Source organism: Scyliorhinus torazame, chromosome 9 (assembly GCF_047496885.1).
Source record: "Scyliorhinus torazame isolate Kashiwa2021f chromosome 9, sScyTor2.1, whole genome shotgun sequence".
NCBI classification, from domain to species: domain Eukaryota; kingdom Metazoa; phylum Chordata; class Chondrichthyes; order Carcharhiniformes; family Scyliorhinidae; genus Scyliorhinus; species Scyliorhinus torazame.
In genome coordinates, this window is record NC_092715.1 from 97,014,058 (window position 1) to 97,034,286 (window position 20,229).

General features: G+C 47.5%; 1 protein-coding gene across 12 annotated transcripts in view; it reads right to left on the bottom strand.

The window, feature by feature from the left end:
* arb2a (ARB2 cotranscriptional regulator A) overlaps positions 1-19,208 on the bottom strand; it is a 1,003,719-nt gene extending 984,511 nt beyond the window's left edge. For 5 of the 12 annotated variants that reach the window (XM_072516286.1, XM_072516281.1, XM_072516288.1 and 2 more), the window contains exons 1-2: positions 18,582-18,730; positions 17,297-17,438 (exon numbers count right to left, since the gene is read on the bottom strand). In XM_072516286.1, the coding sequence (XP_072372387.1) occupies positions 17,297-17,405 (109 nt within the window). In that variant the 5' untranslated portion in view covers positions 17,406-17,438; positions 18,582-18,730. Of the gene's footprint in view, positions 1-17,296; positions 17,439-17,844; positions 17,926-18,581; positions 18,885-19,188 lie in introns of those variants that run through there. The other 7 variants (XM_072516284.1, XM_072516280.1, XM_072516282.1 and 4 more) reach the window with 5 other exon arrangements.
* Positions 19,209-20,229: the final 1,021 nt, after the last annotated feature.

The window sequence follows — 20,229 nt, forward strand, 5'->3', positions numbered from 1 at the left end:
CCCTGCCAAAGAAGGACGATTTGAACTTGGGGGGCTTTACTTCATAGTCCCCAGGGGCTTCCCGCCCTTCGGGGCGGACCCCGTACCTGGTTCCAAGTGATTGGACTACTTTCCGATCACTTGGATCGATTTCTCCAATGCTGGAGCGGTTCCCTGATCGCTGGGCGGTCCCTAAGTGTCCGTTGGCCTTCCTTTGTCTTGGCTCCTGCTGGCGTCGAGGAGTCTGGCTTGGTTTTATTCACCTTAACTGTTGCCATTGTGCCTTGGAATCGCTCATTACTATACAGATGGCTGCTGCATTACTATGCAGATGGCCGCTGGTTTCAGTGCTGTCTGGTTGTTTTGCAGGTTTCAATATACATGATTTCTGCACTTGCTAGTCTTTGCCAGTGTTGGCTGAATTTCCCTTCAGCCTTTGCGGTTATCCATTTAAGTCGGGAAGTGGCCAACCCAGGTGGCTACACCCCCTCCTTGTGATCCCTTACGGGAAGCATGAAGGATCACATAACTGCGTTATCTTCATTCCCTGACCCGGCGAGCACTCTTCTGTGGCCTCTACACTGACCATAACTATGCAAGAATTTTTTTTACCTAACATTCTAAGTGGCGCTATGTCAAAACAGGGACATGCATTACAAAATTTAAAAAACGGCACCTCTAACTGTCCTCAATAAACTACACTCACTAAACATTCAGTCATATTAACTTCCTAAACAATACAAAATGAAAGCAGCATTTACATTTTTCCTGGCTTGGCAGTCAAGCACAGGGGTGTACAATATTTCCATTTCTTTATTTACAGAAGAACGCAAACGAATGTCCTTAATTATAGATCGACGGGTTCGGGGGCCTGGTGAAAACCGAAAATGGGGGATCTCATTCTGTATACTGGGGTGCGCGGTAGGCTCTCCTTCTCCATTTCCTCATGCGGATAGTCTGCACGATGCTGCAGAGTGTAAGGTTTTCGGGCAATTCGGCCCTTTTTGGAGAAACTCAGAGACTGTAAACCGACTTTCCAGCCAAGGGAACAGAACCAGTTTTCCCAGCAGGCTTGGCCCGCTGAGCTGAGTAAGGGCATAAATACATAAACATTTACAAACACCCCCCTAGGAGCTACAAGGAAGAAGGGGCCAGACAAACAAGATAACATCAAGACACAGACAAAGGGGCACGGGAATACACAGGAGGCTTGCATGCAAGCAGGACAATGGGATGGTCATAGCCCCATGCAAATGTAAATGACCTGGCCTCCACCAGAGTAGAATCCAATTAGCACCCCATCAACATAGCAAGGTGAGAACAGCAGCCATCTCCGGAGCAGCTGGAAGACACTGAAATTCTCCACAGAAGAGCCTAACCTCATTAAAACTAGAAATCAGACTGTCTGAGTCCAGCATATTGCGCTGGAAAAGCCCCTAGAAAATCAGCGGTAGAGGAAAAACCAAGTTGGAGGCGGACCTGGGGGAGGTACTCCAATCTTGACAGAAGCTACCGGCAGAAACTCACTGGGAGGAGGGGGGCGGAGCCAGCGCCAAATTCAAATCGCGCAAGTCTGAAAAAAACCAAGTTGGAGGCGGACCTGGGGGAGGTACTCCAAGCTTGACAGAAGCTACCGGCAGAAAACCCAAGTTGGAGGCGGACCTGGGGGAGGTACTCCAAGCTTGACAGAAGCTGCCGGCTGAAACTCACTGAAGGAAGGGGGCGGAGCCAGCGCCAAATTCAAATCGCGCAGGTCTGCCCAGCTGGAAGAAGCGGACCTGCAAGGAATACCCCGGAAACATACAGCTCTGACCGGCAAAGGGGGCGGGACCAGCGGGAACTTTTAAAAACTTACCTTCTCAATGCAAAAGGGGCTGGCCGATCACAGAACAAAGCCAGGTATAACTATATAAAAGGGGCTGTGTTTTCGAGAGGGGTCTGTTTCGTTCGTGGCTCGACCTCTGCACCCCTGACTTGACCTCTGCAGCCTGTGACCGTAAGTACTCCGCAGCAGCTTACGAAACTCCCTTGATTTTAATAGTGGTTGAGGCTTTGGGGAAGGGAACTTGTTTTGTGCCTGTGATATTGCTAAAAACTGTGTAAGCATAAGAATTTTCGTTGTGTCCGCTATATTACCTTTGAATAGACATAGTGTATATTAGAGTATAAGATTGTATTGTGTTTCTTCTGTTGATGATTTTGACCTGGGTTTTACAATAAACCTTGATTTGATGACAATTGGAGTCGTTTAAATTCTTCAATCTTTCACCAGCGACCTCTGACCAAGTCATTGTTAAAATACTCCTCACCTTAATTCCGGGTTCAGGAATCGAGGGTCATCTTGAGCGATTCACTCAGGACAGACTGCTGGTTAGGAAATAAACAGCAGTGTCCTATTCTCTCTCTTGGGAAAGCTACTCTAGTGGAGTAGGAACCGGGTGGCTGTTGCACCACCGGCAAGAGAGAGAATCACCTGGGTATTGGTAGGGGTCTGGAGATCTGTGTGATATAAGTCTCAGGCTGTCGGTTAGGAATAAACGGCAGGCTTGAATCAGTGCTCTCTTCAGTGGAAGTGTCCCAGTGCGACATCCCCTGGCCTCTGAAGTTTCAGTGCCAGCTGGAGAGAGACACACACAGATATTCAAACCCCAGATATCGGCCCAGTAGTGGAGTAGCGGAGATGGCACCCTCTACAAGAGTATCGCCAACACTAATAGGGATTCAACTACGTAGGAAAGGGAGTACCACGTTATGAGCTTATCATACCATGATGGTGTATCGGAGACTATCTCGGGGTTCTGTGTGATATGGGGAAGTGAATCATTGACGTCTGGGGGGGGGTTGTGGTCAGGGGGTTTGCATTCGCGCGCAACCGGGTACAAATTGCAATAACGAAAAACACATATGCCGTCTTCATTGTTGTCTTCTTCGTTCTCTTCTCTTCATTTCCGTTTCGTCTCTTTTCCTGGAGCTTCTGGGGTTCTGTGGGATCAAGCATAGTGTTCTGGATGAGCCTGTACGAGTTGTCGCGGTGCCGAAAGGTGGAGTCTAGTTCTGTGGGGATGGAATCGTCATCGTAGGGCGGTGGTCTTTGGTGGGGCTTGGTTAATATCTCATCTGTTCGTATGTCTGTCCTTCAGTGCCAATTCTCCCTTTACAATTTGTCACCATGTGTGACTCCCTCATTATTTTTTTTTTTTTTAAACCGAATATTCAGGGCAAGACACACTTAAAAATACTGAAACAGTGCAAGCCGTCTCGCAGGCTGTGCGATTTACCATCCAAATGTTTGAGGAGGTAAATAGCATAGGGATGGCAACCTAAGGGTTGCCCGAAAACAAAACAAAATTTTTTGAACCAAGAGTGCCGAAATGAGGTGCGTATGGGCCGCGACGGGTAAGAATTGGATGGAATTGCCGGGTAGGACGGCGACCAACGCCGTGTGTGCTCTACCCGAGCGTAGCTGACCAGAGGGGGGTCCTCAGGCAGGGTGGAGACCAATGCCGTTTCTCCACTGCCTGAGCAACCGGCAAGAACGGGCAAAGAATGTAGTCATCGTGGGGGTTGCCGTATTGGTTCTACCTTGGAACGAGACGAGCAGTTGTGAACGGGGGTCTGGCAAGCTCTCAGCGGTTTCTGCCGATGAGCGTGCTGGCAAGTTCTCATAGGTTTCGGCAGACGAATAAGGCGCGGGGCCGTGGAATTTTTTTTCCGATCTTACAAATAACATTTAAAACTAACAGTAACAAACAACATTAAACAACATGCTGCAGGTTCCATCAGAAAGGACACCATTTTCTCCCAAGCGGTTCCTTTTTAAAACATCATCTGGACACCTCAGTTAATGCGAACAGGGTCGCAAAGGGGTTCTCGCTTTGGGAGTCAGACTCAAAGTCGTCATCTTCTCCCGGATGCCATACTCTCGAATGTATAAGGGCTGATAGGGCTGCATGGTGCGATTTGGGGTCCATCTCGTCGTTCTGGATGAGCCTGTATGAGTTGTCGCGGTGCCAAAAGGTGGTGTCTAGTTCTGTGGGGATGTAATCGTCATCGTAGGGCGGTGGTCTTTGGTGGGGTTTGTTGAGGAAAGTCATGAGGAAGTGATTACAGGCAGCACGGTAGCATTGTGGATAGCACAATTACTTCACAGCTCCAGGGTCCCAGGTTCGATTCCGTGTTGGGTCACTGTCTGTGCGGAGTCAGCACATCCTCCCAGTGTGCGCGTGGGTTTCCTCCGGGTGCTCTGGTTTCCTCCCACAGTCCAAAGATGTGCAGGTTAGGTGGATTGGCCATGATAAATTGCCCTGTGTGTCCAAAATTGCCCTTAGTGTTGGGTGGGGTTACTGGGTTATTAGGATAGGGTGGAGGTGTGGACCTTGGGTAGGGTGCTCTTTCAAAGAGCCGGTGCAGACTCGATGGGCCGAATGGCCTCCTTCTGCACTGTAAATTCTATGAAATCTATGAAAGGGATCACTCGAATCGTGGTCAGATTCACTGGTTGTGGGTCCTGTTGCCTTGGGATAGTAGGGAGGCGTGCTGTGGCTATTGTCTGAGTCACAGTCGCTGTCGCTGCTGCTGCTGTCTGTGGACGTTCTGGGGCGGAGTCTAGAGGTCGGGGGTGGAGTCGTGGGCGAGTCGGTGGATGTGGTTGGTGTGTTGGGGAGAGTAGGGCTAAGAGGGTGTGGGCGGGGTGTGGTCTGCTGCGTCGAGCATGATGTGGTGTGCGTGGTTGGACTGTGGGCCATATGCCTTAAGCTGGTTAATATGGAACCACGCAGTCTTTCCGTTGGGGTACTTGATTTTGTAGACGGAGGGGCTTACTTTGTCCGCAATGGAGTACGGACCCGAATACTTCGGTGACAGGAATGTGCTGGAGTTGTAAATAGAGAGCATGACCTGCTGTCCTACCTCAAACTCAGTCGCATGCACTGTCTTGTTGAAACAGGCCTTGCTCTGTTTCTTCCCTGTGCCTAATCTTACTGCGGCTGCTAGCTGAGCCATTTTTACATTTTCCACTAACTACTTTACTGCATTCTCGTGTGTGAGGGCTGTCACTTCGGGGCTGGTCAAGTCCAATCCTAATAAAACTTCTGTGCCTTTCATGGGACGTCCGGTCATGAGAGGGTGTGGGGTGTAACCTGTGTGTAACCTGTGGAAGTTGAGACAGTATTTCTTAAAACCATCAACGCAAAAGGGATGACTGAATCCCAAGTGGTGTAGTTCTGTTGGACCATTTTTCTGAGGGTTGCTTTTAGGGTCCGATTCATGCGCTCCACGATACCACTTGCCTGGCGTGGTATGCGATGTGGAATTTTGGGGCAATGCCAAATATCATGAGGACGTTCTTCATGACACGTCCCGTAAAATGGGAACCTTGGTCGGATTCAATGCTGCGGGGGAGTCCCCATCTCGTAAAGATGTGGTGGGTTAAGATCTTTGCGGTGGTCTTTGCCGTGTTCGTTCTGGATGGGAATGCCTCTACCCATTTCGTAAAGTGTCTATGACGACTAATACGTACTTGTAACCATTCCTGTAAGGGGGCAATGGTCCTATAAAATCGATCTGGAGGTTAGTCCAGGGGCCATTAACGGGGCGGGTGTGACTAAGTTGAGCTTTCTTTGCATATCTGTCCGGATTGTTCTTGGCACAGATAAGGCAATTCTCAACGTAGTGCGTTACGTCTTCTTTTAAACTTGGCCACCAACAGAGCTGCCTGAGGTGGGCTGTAGTGGGATCAATTCCCTGATGTCCATGACTGTCATGGAATAAACAAATAAGTTGATTCCTGTCCTGTTCAGGAACCACATAAAGGGTGTCTTTTAACACCACACCATCATGTGTGGTCAGTGCATTTTTAAATCTATCATAGGGTGCTGTAAATTTTCCTTTCAAAATCTCCCTGAGATTACTATCTTGCTTCTGGGCCTGCACTAAATCCTCGATATTAGTCCGCGAGACCTGAACTGCATTCACTGGGGCGCTTTCGGGGGTGTCCAAAAATATCCGTGCCTGGAACCTGCTTTAGCCAGTGTGTCGGCTTTTACATTTCCACGTGGGGAGGAACGGTGGTGACTGCGAACTGTAACGATTCCGAATGTCCTGTTCTGTGCTTTTTCTAAAATGTGGCGGAGCAATGGGGCTGAAGGGAGGGGTTTTCCGTCTGCGGAAACAAATACTCTGGCTTTCCACAGGGGTAGGAATTCTGTAAGGCTATTGCAGACATAGAGGCTGTCCAAGTATATGTCTGCTGGGCTGGGAAAGGAATCTGGGTGATCCACAATGTATGCCACGGCTGCTAGTTCTGCCGCCTGCGCGCCTAAGTGGCCTGGTAGCTTTAAGGAGATCTCTTCTAGGGCGCATCCTCGACATATATGCCGCATCCTGTAATGCGCTTCCCTTCAAATACTGTGGAAGAACCATCCACATATATTCGCAAAGGTGCGCACGTGTCTGTGGGCTGGGGGCTCTGGGGTGAACTACCTATCTTTCTGGGGGGTGTTTTCGCAATAAAGGGGCCTGTGTTGTGGTGCGATGAGATGATTTCACATTCATGGGGGGGTGCCTGGGTACTGAAGGTTATCGGCTCAGAAAGTGTGGGTCTTGGTCCTTTTAACAGTGATTTCCCGTCCCTGCAAAAGAAGGGTCCATCTAGCTGCTCTAATCTGACTAACTGTGCCGTCCTCGAGTCGTCCATCAAGTAAAAGTTGGGTGGGGGTGTGTTCTGTGAGGATTGTGATGGGGTTTAGTCCGGTTATGTAGGAAAAATACTGAACTGCCTAGAAAACTGCGAGCAGGTACCTTTCACAGGCCGAAAATCCCTGCTCCACAGGATCCAAAAGATCCTGGAGACGTAAGCCACGGGTCTTAATTGTTCGTGCCGTTCCTGGAGGAGCACGGCCGAAAGGGTGCGGTCGGTGCTAGCTATCTCTGTAGCGTAGGGGGAAAGTGGGTCTGGAACTAGTAGTGCGGGGGCTGCAATGAGGGCTCTTTTCAAAGCATCCACAGCATCCGTATGCTGCGGAAGCCATTCCCAAGGGGCTCCTTTCTTTAGGAGTTCCGAGAGGGGTGCTGCCTTGCTGGCGAAACAGTCAATGTGGTTTCGGCAGTAGCCAACCAGTCCTAAAAATGACCGGAGGGCCGAAACATTCTGGGGAAGGGGCAATTTGGCAATCGAGTCAATTAATTTGTGCTCGATCTCACGTTTACCGTGCGTGATAATTGTACCCAAATATATCACTTTGTTTTCCAAAATCTGGGCCTTTTTGGGGTTTACTTTGCAACCAATTTTCTGTAGGAGTTCCAAGAGTTCGGCCAGAAGCTTGATGTGCTCTGCCTTGGTGTCGGTCTGCAGTAATAGGTCGTCCACATACTGGACCAGAATTTCGGGGCGAGAAAATTTTGATAATCCATTTGCCAACTGTCGGTGGAAAATGGAGGGGGAGTTGTGGAATCCTTGTGGAAGGCATGTCCACGTGTACTGCTGATTTTTAAAAGTGAAGGCAAATTTGTATTGGCACGCTTTTGCCAAGGGAATGGACCTGAATCCATTACTGATGTCCAAAACCGTAAAACATCATGAGTTGAGTCCCTGTTTGAGCATGGTCTCGGGACTTGTGGCTACCGTGGGGGCTGCTGCGGGGGTAACTTTGTTGAGTTCCCGGTAATCGATGGTCAGTCGCCATGATCCATCGGGCTTTCTCATTGGCCAAATCGGGGCATTATTAGTGGAGGCTACTGATCTGAGTACGCCCTGCTCTAATAAGCTGTCGATAACTTTTGCGATTTCCCCCTCTGCCTCTTGGGGAAATCCGTATTGCTTTTGGGGTCGAGGGTCAGGTCCTGTGATTTGAACGGAACCAGCCATTCGGCTACAGTCGTGTTTGTGGGTCACGAATGCTGTCCTGTGCTTCTGCAGAACTGCCCTAACATGCTTGTCTGTGCTAATTGTGGTCGGGTCAAACCAAAATTTGCCGACTGCACTAATCTGGTTTGCATATTCTCCTATTGTAAGCATTGCGGGGGCTCTTGCGGATTTTGCCATTTTCCAAACACATTGGTTGACTGGATCAAAGGACAGGTTGTGGGAATTCATAAAATCGATGCCCAAAATGTGTTCTGCAGTGTGGGGCAGGTCGACTAAAACTATGGGGTGCTTGGTGGTGATATTGACGATTTGAATGGCAGGGGCGGCGATGTGTCCCTGTTCTGAGTGGCCTGTAAAGCCGCTGAGGGTGATGGTGGCTGTAGTGGGCCATGTGTCTTTCTGGAATATGGTGGAGGAATTAATTGTGGTGCGGGACCCTCCTGTGTCCCAGAGAAATTCAATGGGCTGTCCCCGTATCTTTGCTGCAACTACTGGTCAGCCGGACCTATCCCAAAGGGTGTCGCAGACCCAACTGGGGGAGCCCGAACACAGTCAGTCCTTCCCGTTCAGGTCCGTCTGGTCTGAGCGGGTGCTCACACTATGTATGGGCTCTGTCCTATTCTTATTCAGAGTGCCTGCCTGCTGGGCTCTCTGTGGCTTTCGTGGGGCATTGCATTCTCGTGCAAAGTGTCCTAACTGTCCACAGTTGTAACACTCCTGTGGCTTTTGTGGGGGGCTGTTCCTGCCTTCTTTCACCCATGCGGGGTTCTGGTGTGTTTTCACCACTTGGATGTCTGCTTCTGCCTGCTGTTCCTCGGGTTTCCTAACTGCGGGTTGTTTTGTACAGACTGCTCCCAGGCGCGGGACAATCTTTTTAAAACCCATTTCTCATTGTGGGCTTCCTCTGAGAGGTCATAATTCGTACAGGCCTTTTGTCCTGCCTCTGTGGCATGGGCGATAAGGGTGCGGGTCCATTTGGCCATACCGTCTTGGGACAAATGGGCGCGTTCTAAATTGCTGAAAACTGCTGTGAAATGAATCCACAGGCGTCCAGCAAACGCTGTGGGGTGTTCTGTCTTTTTCTGCCTGCACTTATTCAGGCCTTCTACGGGGTCACCTCTGTTGAAGCCGATCGCGTCTAGGATCGCTGCATGCATTTCTGCAAGGGTGCCTCCTCATACAGTCTGTGGGTCGGGGAGGGCTGCTACGACTGAAGGGTCTAAAACTCAAAACTGTGAGCTTCACGTGCTCACGCTCGTCCAGGCCGTACATGGTCGCCTGCTGCTTTACTCTCTAGCAAAGAAGTGGTGGGGGTCTGAGGTGGGGAAGAACGGTGTGATTTTCTTGCACACGTCCCGTAATTGGGTCACGGTTAAGGGGGTGGTATAAAGAAATTCTGTATCTCCGTCCGACGTGACTGTGCGGTGGGTGGTTACTGGATTCATTGGTGCCTGAACTATCTGCTCTGTGGGGGGTTGGGGCGCTTTTCTCTTCTGGGGCTTTCCTTGCGCATATGTTCCCTGAACATATCTATGCGCGGTCTCATTTAATTCTTTCCAATCCGGGCCGTCTTCTGCTTCTAACTGGGATCCAAAGGTGCTCTGGAACCCATTCTGAACTGGAAGTAAAGACTGCAGTTCTGCAATCTGCTTCCGGCACTTTGCGGATCTAGTGAGCTTTGTCTATGCTCCGTGGTGGTAGTATGGAGTGCTCTTAATGCTGCTTTCAGGTCGCTACACTGCCTTTGCAATGCCTCTACCTGTTTCTCTGTTTCCACTCTTACCAGGACTGACGTTGCGTGTCCTGATAGGCCTTTTCGTACTGTGTCTGGAAGCTGCTTAGGTGCGCCAGACAAGACTGGTGTGCCCGCTTGGCATCATCCACCTCTCCGTCCTTTGCTGTCACTTACATCGACCTTGCTCATTCGATGTACTCCTTCTATCTCTTTACGGAGCGTCCGAACAACCTCCTCTGTGCCTCGCAATTGTGCCAAACAGAACACGATTGCCATCGGCTTGCGAGCTTTTCCCAGGCTTTTCTTATGAATCTCTGACAGGTTCTCCCACCAAGTATGTCCTATACTCCCGGGTCCTGTTTCCTCATTGTCACAGAATTCGCTCCAAAGGGGCCATCCCTTCCCTTGGAGGTACTTTCTGATTTCCACTTCCCAAACGGGACACTGTCCTACTCTGCTGCTGGTCGCTGCGACCACGAATTCTTCGGGGTTCATGAGGTGTTGCATTGCCATCTTTCCTCTCTGAATACTTCTCTTAAAATTTGGAAGGGGTATTAAGGCGGTGCTGTAATTACGGGTACGGCTTTCGCTATTTTCCGGAATACAAACTCCCGACAGTTTTCGCAACAAAAATCTATCAGTTTACCTTAAAGCCCTGTTAGTTACGCATGCATTAACACACTTCCGAATTATGAGGATTGATCAGAACTGCTTGAACACTTGTGGTTTTTCTGTTCCCAATTGGATTTCTAATTCAAATTTTTTGGTTCTCCCGGAGTGGTTAAGCCACTTCTAAGTCAGGTCCCACCTGGGTCGCCAGTAATATGTTGCTAACTTTTGGTTGGCTCTTAAATCGTAATTTGCTCGGTTTGTTCAACCTTTGCTCTAGAGTCGCCAGGTATCTTTATGATACCGCCACAAGGTTCAAGTAATGATCAATAACTCAACACACCAATTAGTAAGATTCAAATCAAAACACATTTATCATAGAGTAAATCACTACTCATGCAGAAACTCTACTTTCTAGGCTATTCCCATCACTAAAAGGCCTATACTTCGCTTCGGACTGGCCCACCAGGTCAGGGGAACAAATGGCCTTTCGTTCAGGTCGAGTCTGCAGGATTCAAAAGCTGGTATGGACTGGTAGCTAGGAGCGCCTATCTCGTAGCAAGCGTTGACTTGAGACTTACTTGGTTGGCGGCAGCGAGGCAGGTCACTGTCAAGGGTTGGTTCAAGTTGCGGAGTGACCCTGCCAAAGAAGGACGATTTGAACTTGGGGTTTTACTTTATAGTCCCCAGGGGTTTCCCGCCCTTTGGGGCGGACCCCGTACCTGCTTCCATGTGATTGGACTACTTTCCGATCACTTGGATCGATTTCTCCAATGCTGGAGCGGTCCCTAAGTGTCCATTGGCCTTTGTCTTGGCTCCTGCTGGCGCCGAGGAGTCTGGCTTGGCTTTATTCACCTTAACTGTTGTCATTGTGCCTTGGAATCGCTCATTACTATGCAGATGGCTGCTGCATTACTATGCAGATGGCCGCTGGTTTCAGTGCTGTCTGGTTGTTTTGCAGGTTACAATATACATGATTTCTGCACTTGCTAGTCTTTGCCAGTGTTGGCTGAATTTCCCTTCAGCCTTTGCGGTTCTCCATTTCAAGTCGGGAAGTGGCCAACCCAGGTGGCTACATCACTGTCTGTGCGGAGTCTGCACATTCTCCCTGTGTCTGCATGGGCTTCCTCCCACAAGTCCCAAAAGATGTGCGATTAGGTAATCTGGACATTCTGAATTCTCCCTCTGTGTACCTGAATAGGCGTCGGAATGTGGCGACTAGGAGCTTTTTACAGTAACTTCATTGCAGTGTTAATGTAAGCCTACTTGTGAAAAGATTATTATCTACAAGTTTGCAGATGGCACAACCGTGGTGCGTGGGATCTCGAATATCGATGAGTCAGAGTACAGGAGGAAGATAGAGAACGTAGTGGCATGGTGTAACAACAACAATCGCTCCCTCAATGTCAGCTAAACCAAGGAGCTGGTCATCGACTTCAGGACGCGAAGTATCGTGCATATCCCTGTCTGCATCAATGATGCCGAGGTAGAGATGGTGGACAGCTCCAAATTCCAAGGTGTGCACATCACCAACAATCTATCCTGGCCCACCCACATCGATGCTATGACCAAGAAAGCACAACAGCGCCAATACTTCCTCAGGAAACCAATGAAATTCGACATGTCCACATTGATTCTTACCAATTTTTACAGATGCACAATAGAAAGCAACCAATCTGACTGTATCACAGCCTGATGTGCCAACTGCTTGGCCCAACACCGTAAGAAACTTAGAGAGTCATGAACACAGCCCAGTCATCACGCAACACCGCCTCCCAACCATTGACTCTGTCCACATCACCTGCTGCCTTGGGAAAATGGGCAGCATAATCAAAGACCCTTCCAACCCTGGTTATTCTCTCTTCCATTAGGCAGGAGATACAAAAGTCTGTGAACACAACATGCAAGAACAGGTTCAAAAACAGCTTCTATGCTGTTACCAGACTCCTGAATGACCCGCTTATGGACTGAACTGATCACTTCACACATCTTCTGTACTGCGTAGTACTATACTCTGTATGCTTCACCCAATGCCTGTGTTTATGTATTTACATTGTGTATTTATGTATGTCCTATGTTTTTTCATGTATGGAATGATCTGTCTGGACTGTATGCAGAACAATACTTTTCACCGTACCTCGGTACACGTGACAATAAATCAAATCAAATCTGATTTGTTGAAGAGCCTCAATGTTGCTTGTCCAGCTTACACATGCCACAGATACCCTGTAGTGGGTGGTGCACTGGATCAAGCACCAGTGCACTGGATCAAGCACCCACTGAATAAAGCACACAATAGCTCTCCGGGCAGCTGTTAGCAAAGTGAACAAAAAGTGACAGACTTCAGGTGGCAGCTAGGTGGTGAGCGGTCACATATGCCTCCCACCAGGGTATTTGGATTCTGGCCCTTTCTGTCCGCTTTATGGCCGATATTTTGGAGGAAATTGGTGCAGTTTCATGGACTAGGACCCTCTTGTTCCAATAATGTCCGGTAAAAATTGTGCTGGTGAACGGGAGTGAAGTGGGGGAGATGGTCCGGGGTGGGTGGGAGAAGATGCGACATGGCAGGGTTGGAGAAGAAGCGTGGTCAGGGACAGAGAAGGGGGCCATCTTAGATGGGCCTGGTATAGGCCGAAATTAGAGGGGGTAGAGCCGAAAGATGATGATGGTGAACGGGAAAGGGAAAAAGGCATAGGCCTCCGGTAAGGTTCATAATGTGCAACGTGCAAGGGCTCAATGAGCCGGTGAAGAGATCTTGGGTCAAGGCGGTGTTGGTCTTTTTGTAGGAGACGCACCTTCGCGTGAAGGACCAGGTCAGGTTGAGAAAGGGATGGCTGTGTCAGGTTTTCCACTCGGAGTATGACTCAAGTCGCAGGGGGTGGTCATTTTGTTGAGCGAAAAAATAGGGTCTGAGAGTGCGAAGGAAATGAGGGACCCGGGTGGGAGATATGTGATGGTGAGCAGGGTGTTGAAAGGCTTGCCGGTGGTGTTGTGAATGTATAAGCACCGAATTGGGATGATGTGGGGTTTGTGAGGGGGTTGCTGGGAGCAATACCAGACTTGACCACGCATCAGTTGATTATGGGAGGAGACTTTAACTGTGTACTGGAGCCGAGGGTGGACAGGCCAAACCCCAGGTCAATGGGAAGGCTGTGGATGGCGAAGGAGCTAGGAGGGTTAATGGAAAGGAGGGGCATGGTGGACCCGTGGGGGAATGAGTACTCCTCCCACATAAAAAGCTTATACTGCAGAATTGACTTTCGCACAAGAGTAGATAGGGAACAGTGGCCAAACCATGGCTTATAAGGGAAATTAGATTGCATCAGATTCAAAGTAGAGGCATACAAATTAGCAAGAAAAAACAATAGACCTGAGAATTAGGAAGTTTAAAATTCAGCAAAGCAGACCAAGAGATTGATTAAGAAGGGGAAAATATAATTTGAAATTAAACTAGTGGGGAGCATAAAAACTGACTGTAAACGTTGCTACAGGTACTAATGTCGGCCCCTTACAGTCAGAAACAGGGGAATTCATAACAGGGAACAAAGAAATGGCCGAAGAGCTAAATTCATACTTTGCTTCTGTCTTCACAAAGAAAGACATGAATAATGTACCAGAAGTTCTGAGAAGCACAAGTTTTAGTGAGGAGCTGAAAGAAGTTAGTATTCGTAAATAAATAGTTTTGGGGAAATTAATGGGATTGAAGGCGGACGAATCTCAGGACGGCACGTTAGCACAGTGGTTAGCACAGTTGCTTCACAGTGCCAGGATCCCGGGTTCAATTCCCACTTGGGTCATTTTCTGTGCGAGCCTGCACATTCTCCCTGTGTCGCCATGGGTTTCCTCCCACAAGTCCCGAAAGATGTGTTTGTTAGGTGAATTGAACATTCTGAATTCTCTCTGTGTCCCTGAACAGGCGCCGTAGTGTGGCAACTAGGGGATTTTCACAGTAACTTCATTGCAGTGTTAATGTAAGCCTACTTGTGACAATAATAAAAGATTATTATTATCTGCATCCCAGAGTACTTAAAGTAGTGGCCCCTGAAATGTTAGATCCATTGGTGATCATTTTCCAAACTTCTTTGGACTCTGGAGTGGTTCCTACAAATTGGAAGGTAGCGAATGTAAACTATTCAAAAAGGGAGGTAGAGAGAAAACAGGGAACTATAGACCAGCGAGCCTAACATCGGTAGTAGGGAAGTTGCTGGAGTCCATTATCAATAATTTCATAGCACAGCATTTGGAAAGCAGTGGTGTAATCAGACAAAGTCAGCATGCATTTACAAAAGGAAACTGATGCTTGACAAACCTATCAGAATTCTTTGAAAATGTAACGAGTAGAGTTGACCAGGGAGAACCCGGTGGCTGAGGTTTAGACTTTCAGAAGGCTTTCGACAAGCTCTCACATAGCAGATTAAAATGTAAAGTTAAATAAAGCACATGGGATTACAGGTAGTGTCTTGAGATAGATAAAAAGCTGGTTAGCAGACAGGAAGCAAAAAGTTGGAATAAATGGGTTTTTTTCTGTTTGGCAGGCAGTTACTAGCGGGGTACTGCAGGGATCCGTGCTAGGACCCCAACTGTTCACAATATATGTTAATGATTTGGACGAGGGAACTAAATGTATGATCTCCAAATTTTCAGATGATACAAAGTTGGGTGGGAGGTGAGCTACGAGGAGGATGCAGAGAAGCTTCAGTGGATTCAGACAGGCTGAGTGAATGGGCACATGCATGGCAGATGCAGTACAATGTGGATAAATGTGAGGTATCCGCTTCAATAGCAAAAATAGGAAAGCAGATTAATATTTGAATGGGTGTAAATTGAGAGATATGGATACTCAGCGAGACCTTGGTATCCTCGTGCACCAGTCACTGAAAGTAAGCGTAGCGCGCAGGTACAGCAGGCAGTAAAGAAGGCAAATGATGTGTTGGCCTTCATAGCAAGAGGTTTTGAGTATAACAATAGGGATGTTTTACTGAAATTGTATAGGGCATTGGCAAGGCCACACCTTGAGTATTGTGTGCAGTTTTGGTGTATTTATCTGAGGAAGGATGTTCTTGCTATAGAGGAGGTGCAGCAACAGTTTACCAGGCTGATTCCTGGGGTGGCGAGACTGTCATTTGAGGAGAGACTAAGTCAGTTAGGATTATATTCATTGGAGTGTAGAAGAGTGAGAGGGGATCTCACACAAATGTATAACATTCTAACAGGATTAGACAGAGTAGATTCAGAAAGAATGTTCCCGATGGTGGAGTGTCCAGAACTAGGGGTCATAGTTTGAGGATAAGGGGTAAAACTTTTAGCACTAGATGAGGAGAAATTTCTTAACCCAGGGAGTGGTGAATCTGTGGAATTCACTACCACGGAAAGTAGTCGAGGCCAAAATGTGTGATTTCAAGAAGGAATTAGGTATAGCTCTTGGGGCTAAAAGGGATATGGGTGGGGGGCTGCTTTTATTTTCTCTGTTTCTATGTTTCCTCTAAGGAACCATCACCCTCATCAGTATCCTTAACGGAAAACTACGTTAGTGAGCAAATTGGACTGGGGGGGACTCCTCCGCCTGGTCCTACTTGACAGTACGACGGTACACTCTGCTACAACTCTCTACCTGCGGTGTGATTCTCTCTTCCCAAGTATGCCATCCACATGGTTCTCATGCCTCCCAGATGTGCCAGAATTCTGTAGTTAGAGTTCTGGTGCCAGGAGCTCAATTTTCTACAGCTGGTGACACTTTGTGGCCATGTGGTCATCTACGCGGCCAGAAGCGTCCACAACTTCCCTTTATCACAGGATGCATATTCCATGTGATCAAACTGCTCTGCCTTGCCTCAACTTTATAACCTCGCTCCTGGTCTAACTCTTTCCAGCTATTTCAACTCCAAGTTTAACCAGCTACAATAGTGGGATTTAACCAGGGTCCCTACAGCTTTAGCCTGGGCTCCTGGACTGCTAGTCCAGTGACATTACCACTACACCACTGACTCCAAAATGGCACAACAGTCTCCAAAACAACAAAAGGACAGGTATTGCATCTACTTCACTTTTATGGAAAGGAGCCATAGGAAAGGTACTGACTGGGTTGTAGGTCAGGTTGTGCCAGAGGGAACAATCCCTTCAGAGTAGAAGGGAAGATGGTGGAGAATAATCCATTGAATTCAGAGGCTGGTGGGATGGAAGGAGAGTCAAGGGCAACCCTACCATGGTTTTGGGAGGGAGGGGAAGGGGGGAGGTGGAGAGCAGAAGAACATGAAATAAATCAGACATGGTAATGGCCCTGTCAATCACAGTAGGTAAGAATCCTCAGTGAAGGAAAAAACAAAGATATTTTAATTTCGGAGCACGAGTGTGGAAGGCTGCATTGTCAAAACAAATGTGACACAAGATGGAGCAATTGAAAGAATGGAGGAAGGTTCTTACAAGAAGCAGGATGTGAAGAAGTGACGTCAAGGTGGCTATAGGAGTCTGTGGGCTTGTAGTGAACATTAGTTCACAGCCGATCTCAGAAATAGGGGCAGGAGAAGGCGGGAGGGGTAGGGAAGAGTCAGTGTTGGGCCATGTGAAGGTGAGAGAAGAATGAAATTGGAAATGAAATCACTGAAAGTTTCCATTTCAGAGCAAGAACAGCAAGTATCACTGATAAAGTCATCAATGAACCCGAAAAAGAAATGATGGGGATGGCCCCAGCAGGACTGGAATAAAGAATATTCCACATATCCCATAAAAAGTCAGGGATAGCTGGGACCCATGCAGGTAACTTTTTATTTGGAGGTAGTGAGTAGCGTTGAAGGAGAAATTGTTCAGTGTGAGAACAAGCTCAGCCAGATTTGGAACAGAGACTTGGTTCACATAAAGTTAAGATTTTTTGGGGGAGGTTTCTTTCAATTAGACTTTTGCAACAACATGCAAATGAGGAAATTGAGTTTTTTGCCAAATTGCCCACCAATAATTGCAGGATTGGACATTGAGCTGCCACCTGAAAGAGTTGCCTTGAACATGTGCATTATATAATTCCTCACATTGAGATCTTTCACAGTAATTATAGTAAATAGTTAAGTATTAGTTTCATGAGTTTTAATAAATAGACAAAATTTATGTATATTTCAAACCTTTTAATGCAGTAGAAGTTTTGTCCTTTTCTTCTGGTCCTCCTAGCTGGTTTTGTGCCATGGTAATCCACAAGGTTGAAAGAACAGAAACCACCAGATAAACAAGCATCCAATCAGTTTCAGTTGATCAAGTTAGGCAGAACTAAAGTAACACAGAGCAGAAAAAAATACTGTTACCTACTAGGATTGTGAATGCTATGAGTCTGTATGTTGAAAATACAAAATATTGAATAGTTTTCTGCTACACATTTAAACTTTAAGTTATCCTGTATTTCATAATCAAGATTATAATTAGCAAATTTGATTATCTAAAATAGAGTTGGGAAACATGTTTAGACTTATGTCGTCAAGAACACAATGCACAAATACAGATTTGGAAATAAAAATGTTCAATAATGTGGGAGGGGAGAATGAATTGATATGCGATTAATGAAAGGTGTTATGTACATCATTGAAGTAGTCATGAACATTTCACAACTATAAACACAAACATCAACATTAACAGCATATGAACTATGTCTGACACAGTAAATAGAAATTAACTTTACCTCAAATTTTAATTTCAGACTACAGAGCCAGGCAATATCAAAATGCTAATCGGAAATCATTTAGACTACATTTATTCATTTTCTTGGCATATGTTACAGTTGGCTCTGTAAATCCAATGATATTTAATATATTAATAATCTTGTATAACCAGAACTTTTGTTTCCAGCTTCACAAAACAATCCAAAATTATCTAAACTATCATAACAAGAACTTTTATTTACCCCACTGCCCCCCCCCCCCCCCCGGAACTGCCTCACGCTGGAATTTTTTTCAGCTTTTAAAATTTCTGGCCAGTTGCAGTAGCCAGGAATAAGGATCGTCAGTTCTTTCAATCACATTCTTCGCTATGCCATACATATTAACAAAATCATTAGGGAATGTAAATAAAGTTTGCATTTTTCCCCCCCACAGAAGTGCACCATAAAGGCAGGAAAGGGAGCTCTGCGATCTCGTATTTTAAAACAAGGCCTATTTATTTATTTTGCAGAGCAGCTGGGATTGAATGAGGGTGTAGGTTTGTGTGGGTGCCTGCAATGACATTCCGAGCTGGAGGAACTCAGGCCCGAGGCCTGTGGGTCGGCGTGTCAGCCCGATCGTCCTGGTGGACGGGTGGCCAGTTTCTGAGCCCCAGTTGGACCCACTGCTTCTCCTGTCACACACACACACACAGAGACAGAGCCGCAGCCCCACGCACAGGAAAGCACCCAACACCGTACAAGTGAAATACCGCCCGTACCGTCACATTACAGCTCTCTGCCGCCTCTCACAAGCAGCCGATTCCGACTGCCCCACCACCCAATAAACAAATAATAAAATCCCACAGTGATAAAACACACACCAAGCCCGACCATCCAGCAGCACCAACCACAACAAGGGAACTAACCAGAGCGGAACCGGAACCCGGGCATCGCCATGGCAACCAGTTCGAACAGGACAGCAAGGTTGAGCGCGAGCTCAACGGGCAGTTTGGATTTGCAGGATAACATGTCTGGGGAAACCCTCGGTGAAACATCAGGGGCGAAATTCTCCTACCCGCCCCGCCCCGCCCCATTTCTGCGCCGACCGGCCGGCGGGAGTCTCCGTAACACCGGCCGGTCAATGGGGTTTCCCATTGTGGGGCAGCCCCACGCCGTCGGGAAACCCCCGGGCGCCGGCAGAACGGAGACTCCCGCCGGCGGAGAATGACGCCCCAGAAGCGCAATTCGTTGACGACGAGCGAAGCGGGTGGAGGCTAAACCTTTTAAAAACACAGTAACGGCTCATTTTTCTCCCTGCGAGGGCGGGCCCGCAACAAGGTTTGACGATACCAGAGGGTCCACACAAAGGGACAACTTCTCACTCACTCTTAGCAGTACTTTGAGGGCAGTTCAGTAGTCCCCCCCGCCTCCCGCCTCCGCCTCCCGTTATTTTTGTGATATCATCGGATCTTCAGTCAAATTGGCCTCTTCAGCTTCGAGCTTTAACCTCTGCTCTCGCTGCTGTCCACGAGCAGAGAATGGCGCAACAATAAGTGCTTCAAGCCCAATCATAGACTTGACTACTTACCAGGATTCTGCGAGCCGCGCGGTTCGGTTGTCTTGGCAGGTTTTCCAGCTGAAAAACTTAATTTAAAAGGAGGGCCACTTGAAGGTTGCTGCTTCCCTCCCAATTTTTTTAATTACTTTTTCTGAGTTACAAAGCCAGGGCTCCGTGTGGGCCAGGGGGGAACCCTTAATCCAGCTCCTCGCCTGCTCCAAAAAACTAATTCAAATTGAATCCAATTCATGGTCCCCACAAGAGAGACATACCAGATCTGAACCAAAGGGTCAATCTACATTACACTTGATCTTAGCCAAAAGCTTCCCTCCCAATGGCACAATGTGGCTTACAGCTGAAACTCACCTGCTGTGTAAAAACCCTACAACTAATCAACTCTTGATTGGCAACCGGCAGTTCCGGTGCACCTTGGGGATCAAATCAGCCACCCATACAGAAGAAAGGGATCAGTCCTTGTAGTGGTTCTCTTCCACATATATAGCAGTGACCTCCCTCTCACAAAGTCATGGCTCTTCACATATGCTGATGGCTTTACAGGCTAAAGAACTTCCATGATGTGGAGATGCTGCCGTTGGACTGGGGTGAGCATAATAAGAAGTCTTACAACACCAGGTTAAAGTCCAACAGGGTTGTTTCAAATCACTAGCTTTCGGAGCACTGCTCCTTCCTCAGGTGAATGAAGAGGTATGTTCCAGAAACATATATATTAAACATTGTCTATATATATATATATATATATATATATAGACAGTCAAAGATGCAAGACAATGCTTTGAATGTGAACATTTGCAGGTAATTAAGTCTTTACAGATCCAGAGACAGGGGTAACCCCAGGTTAAAGAGGTGTG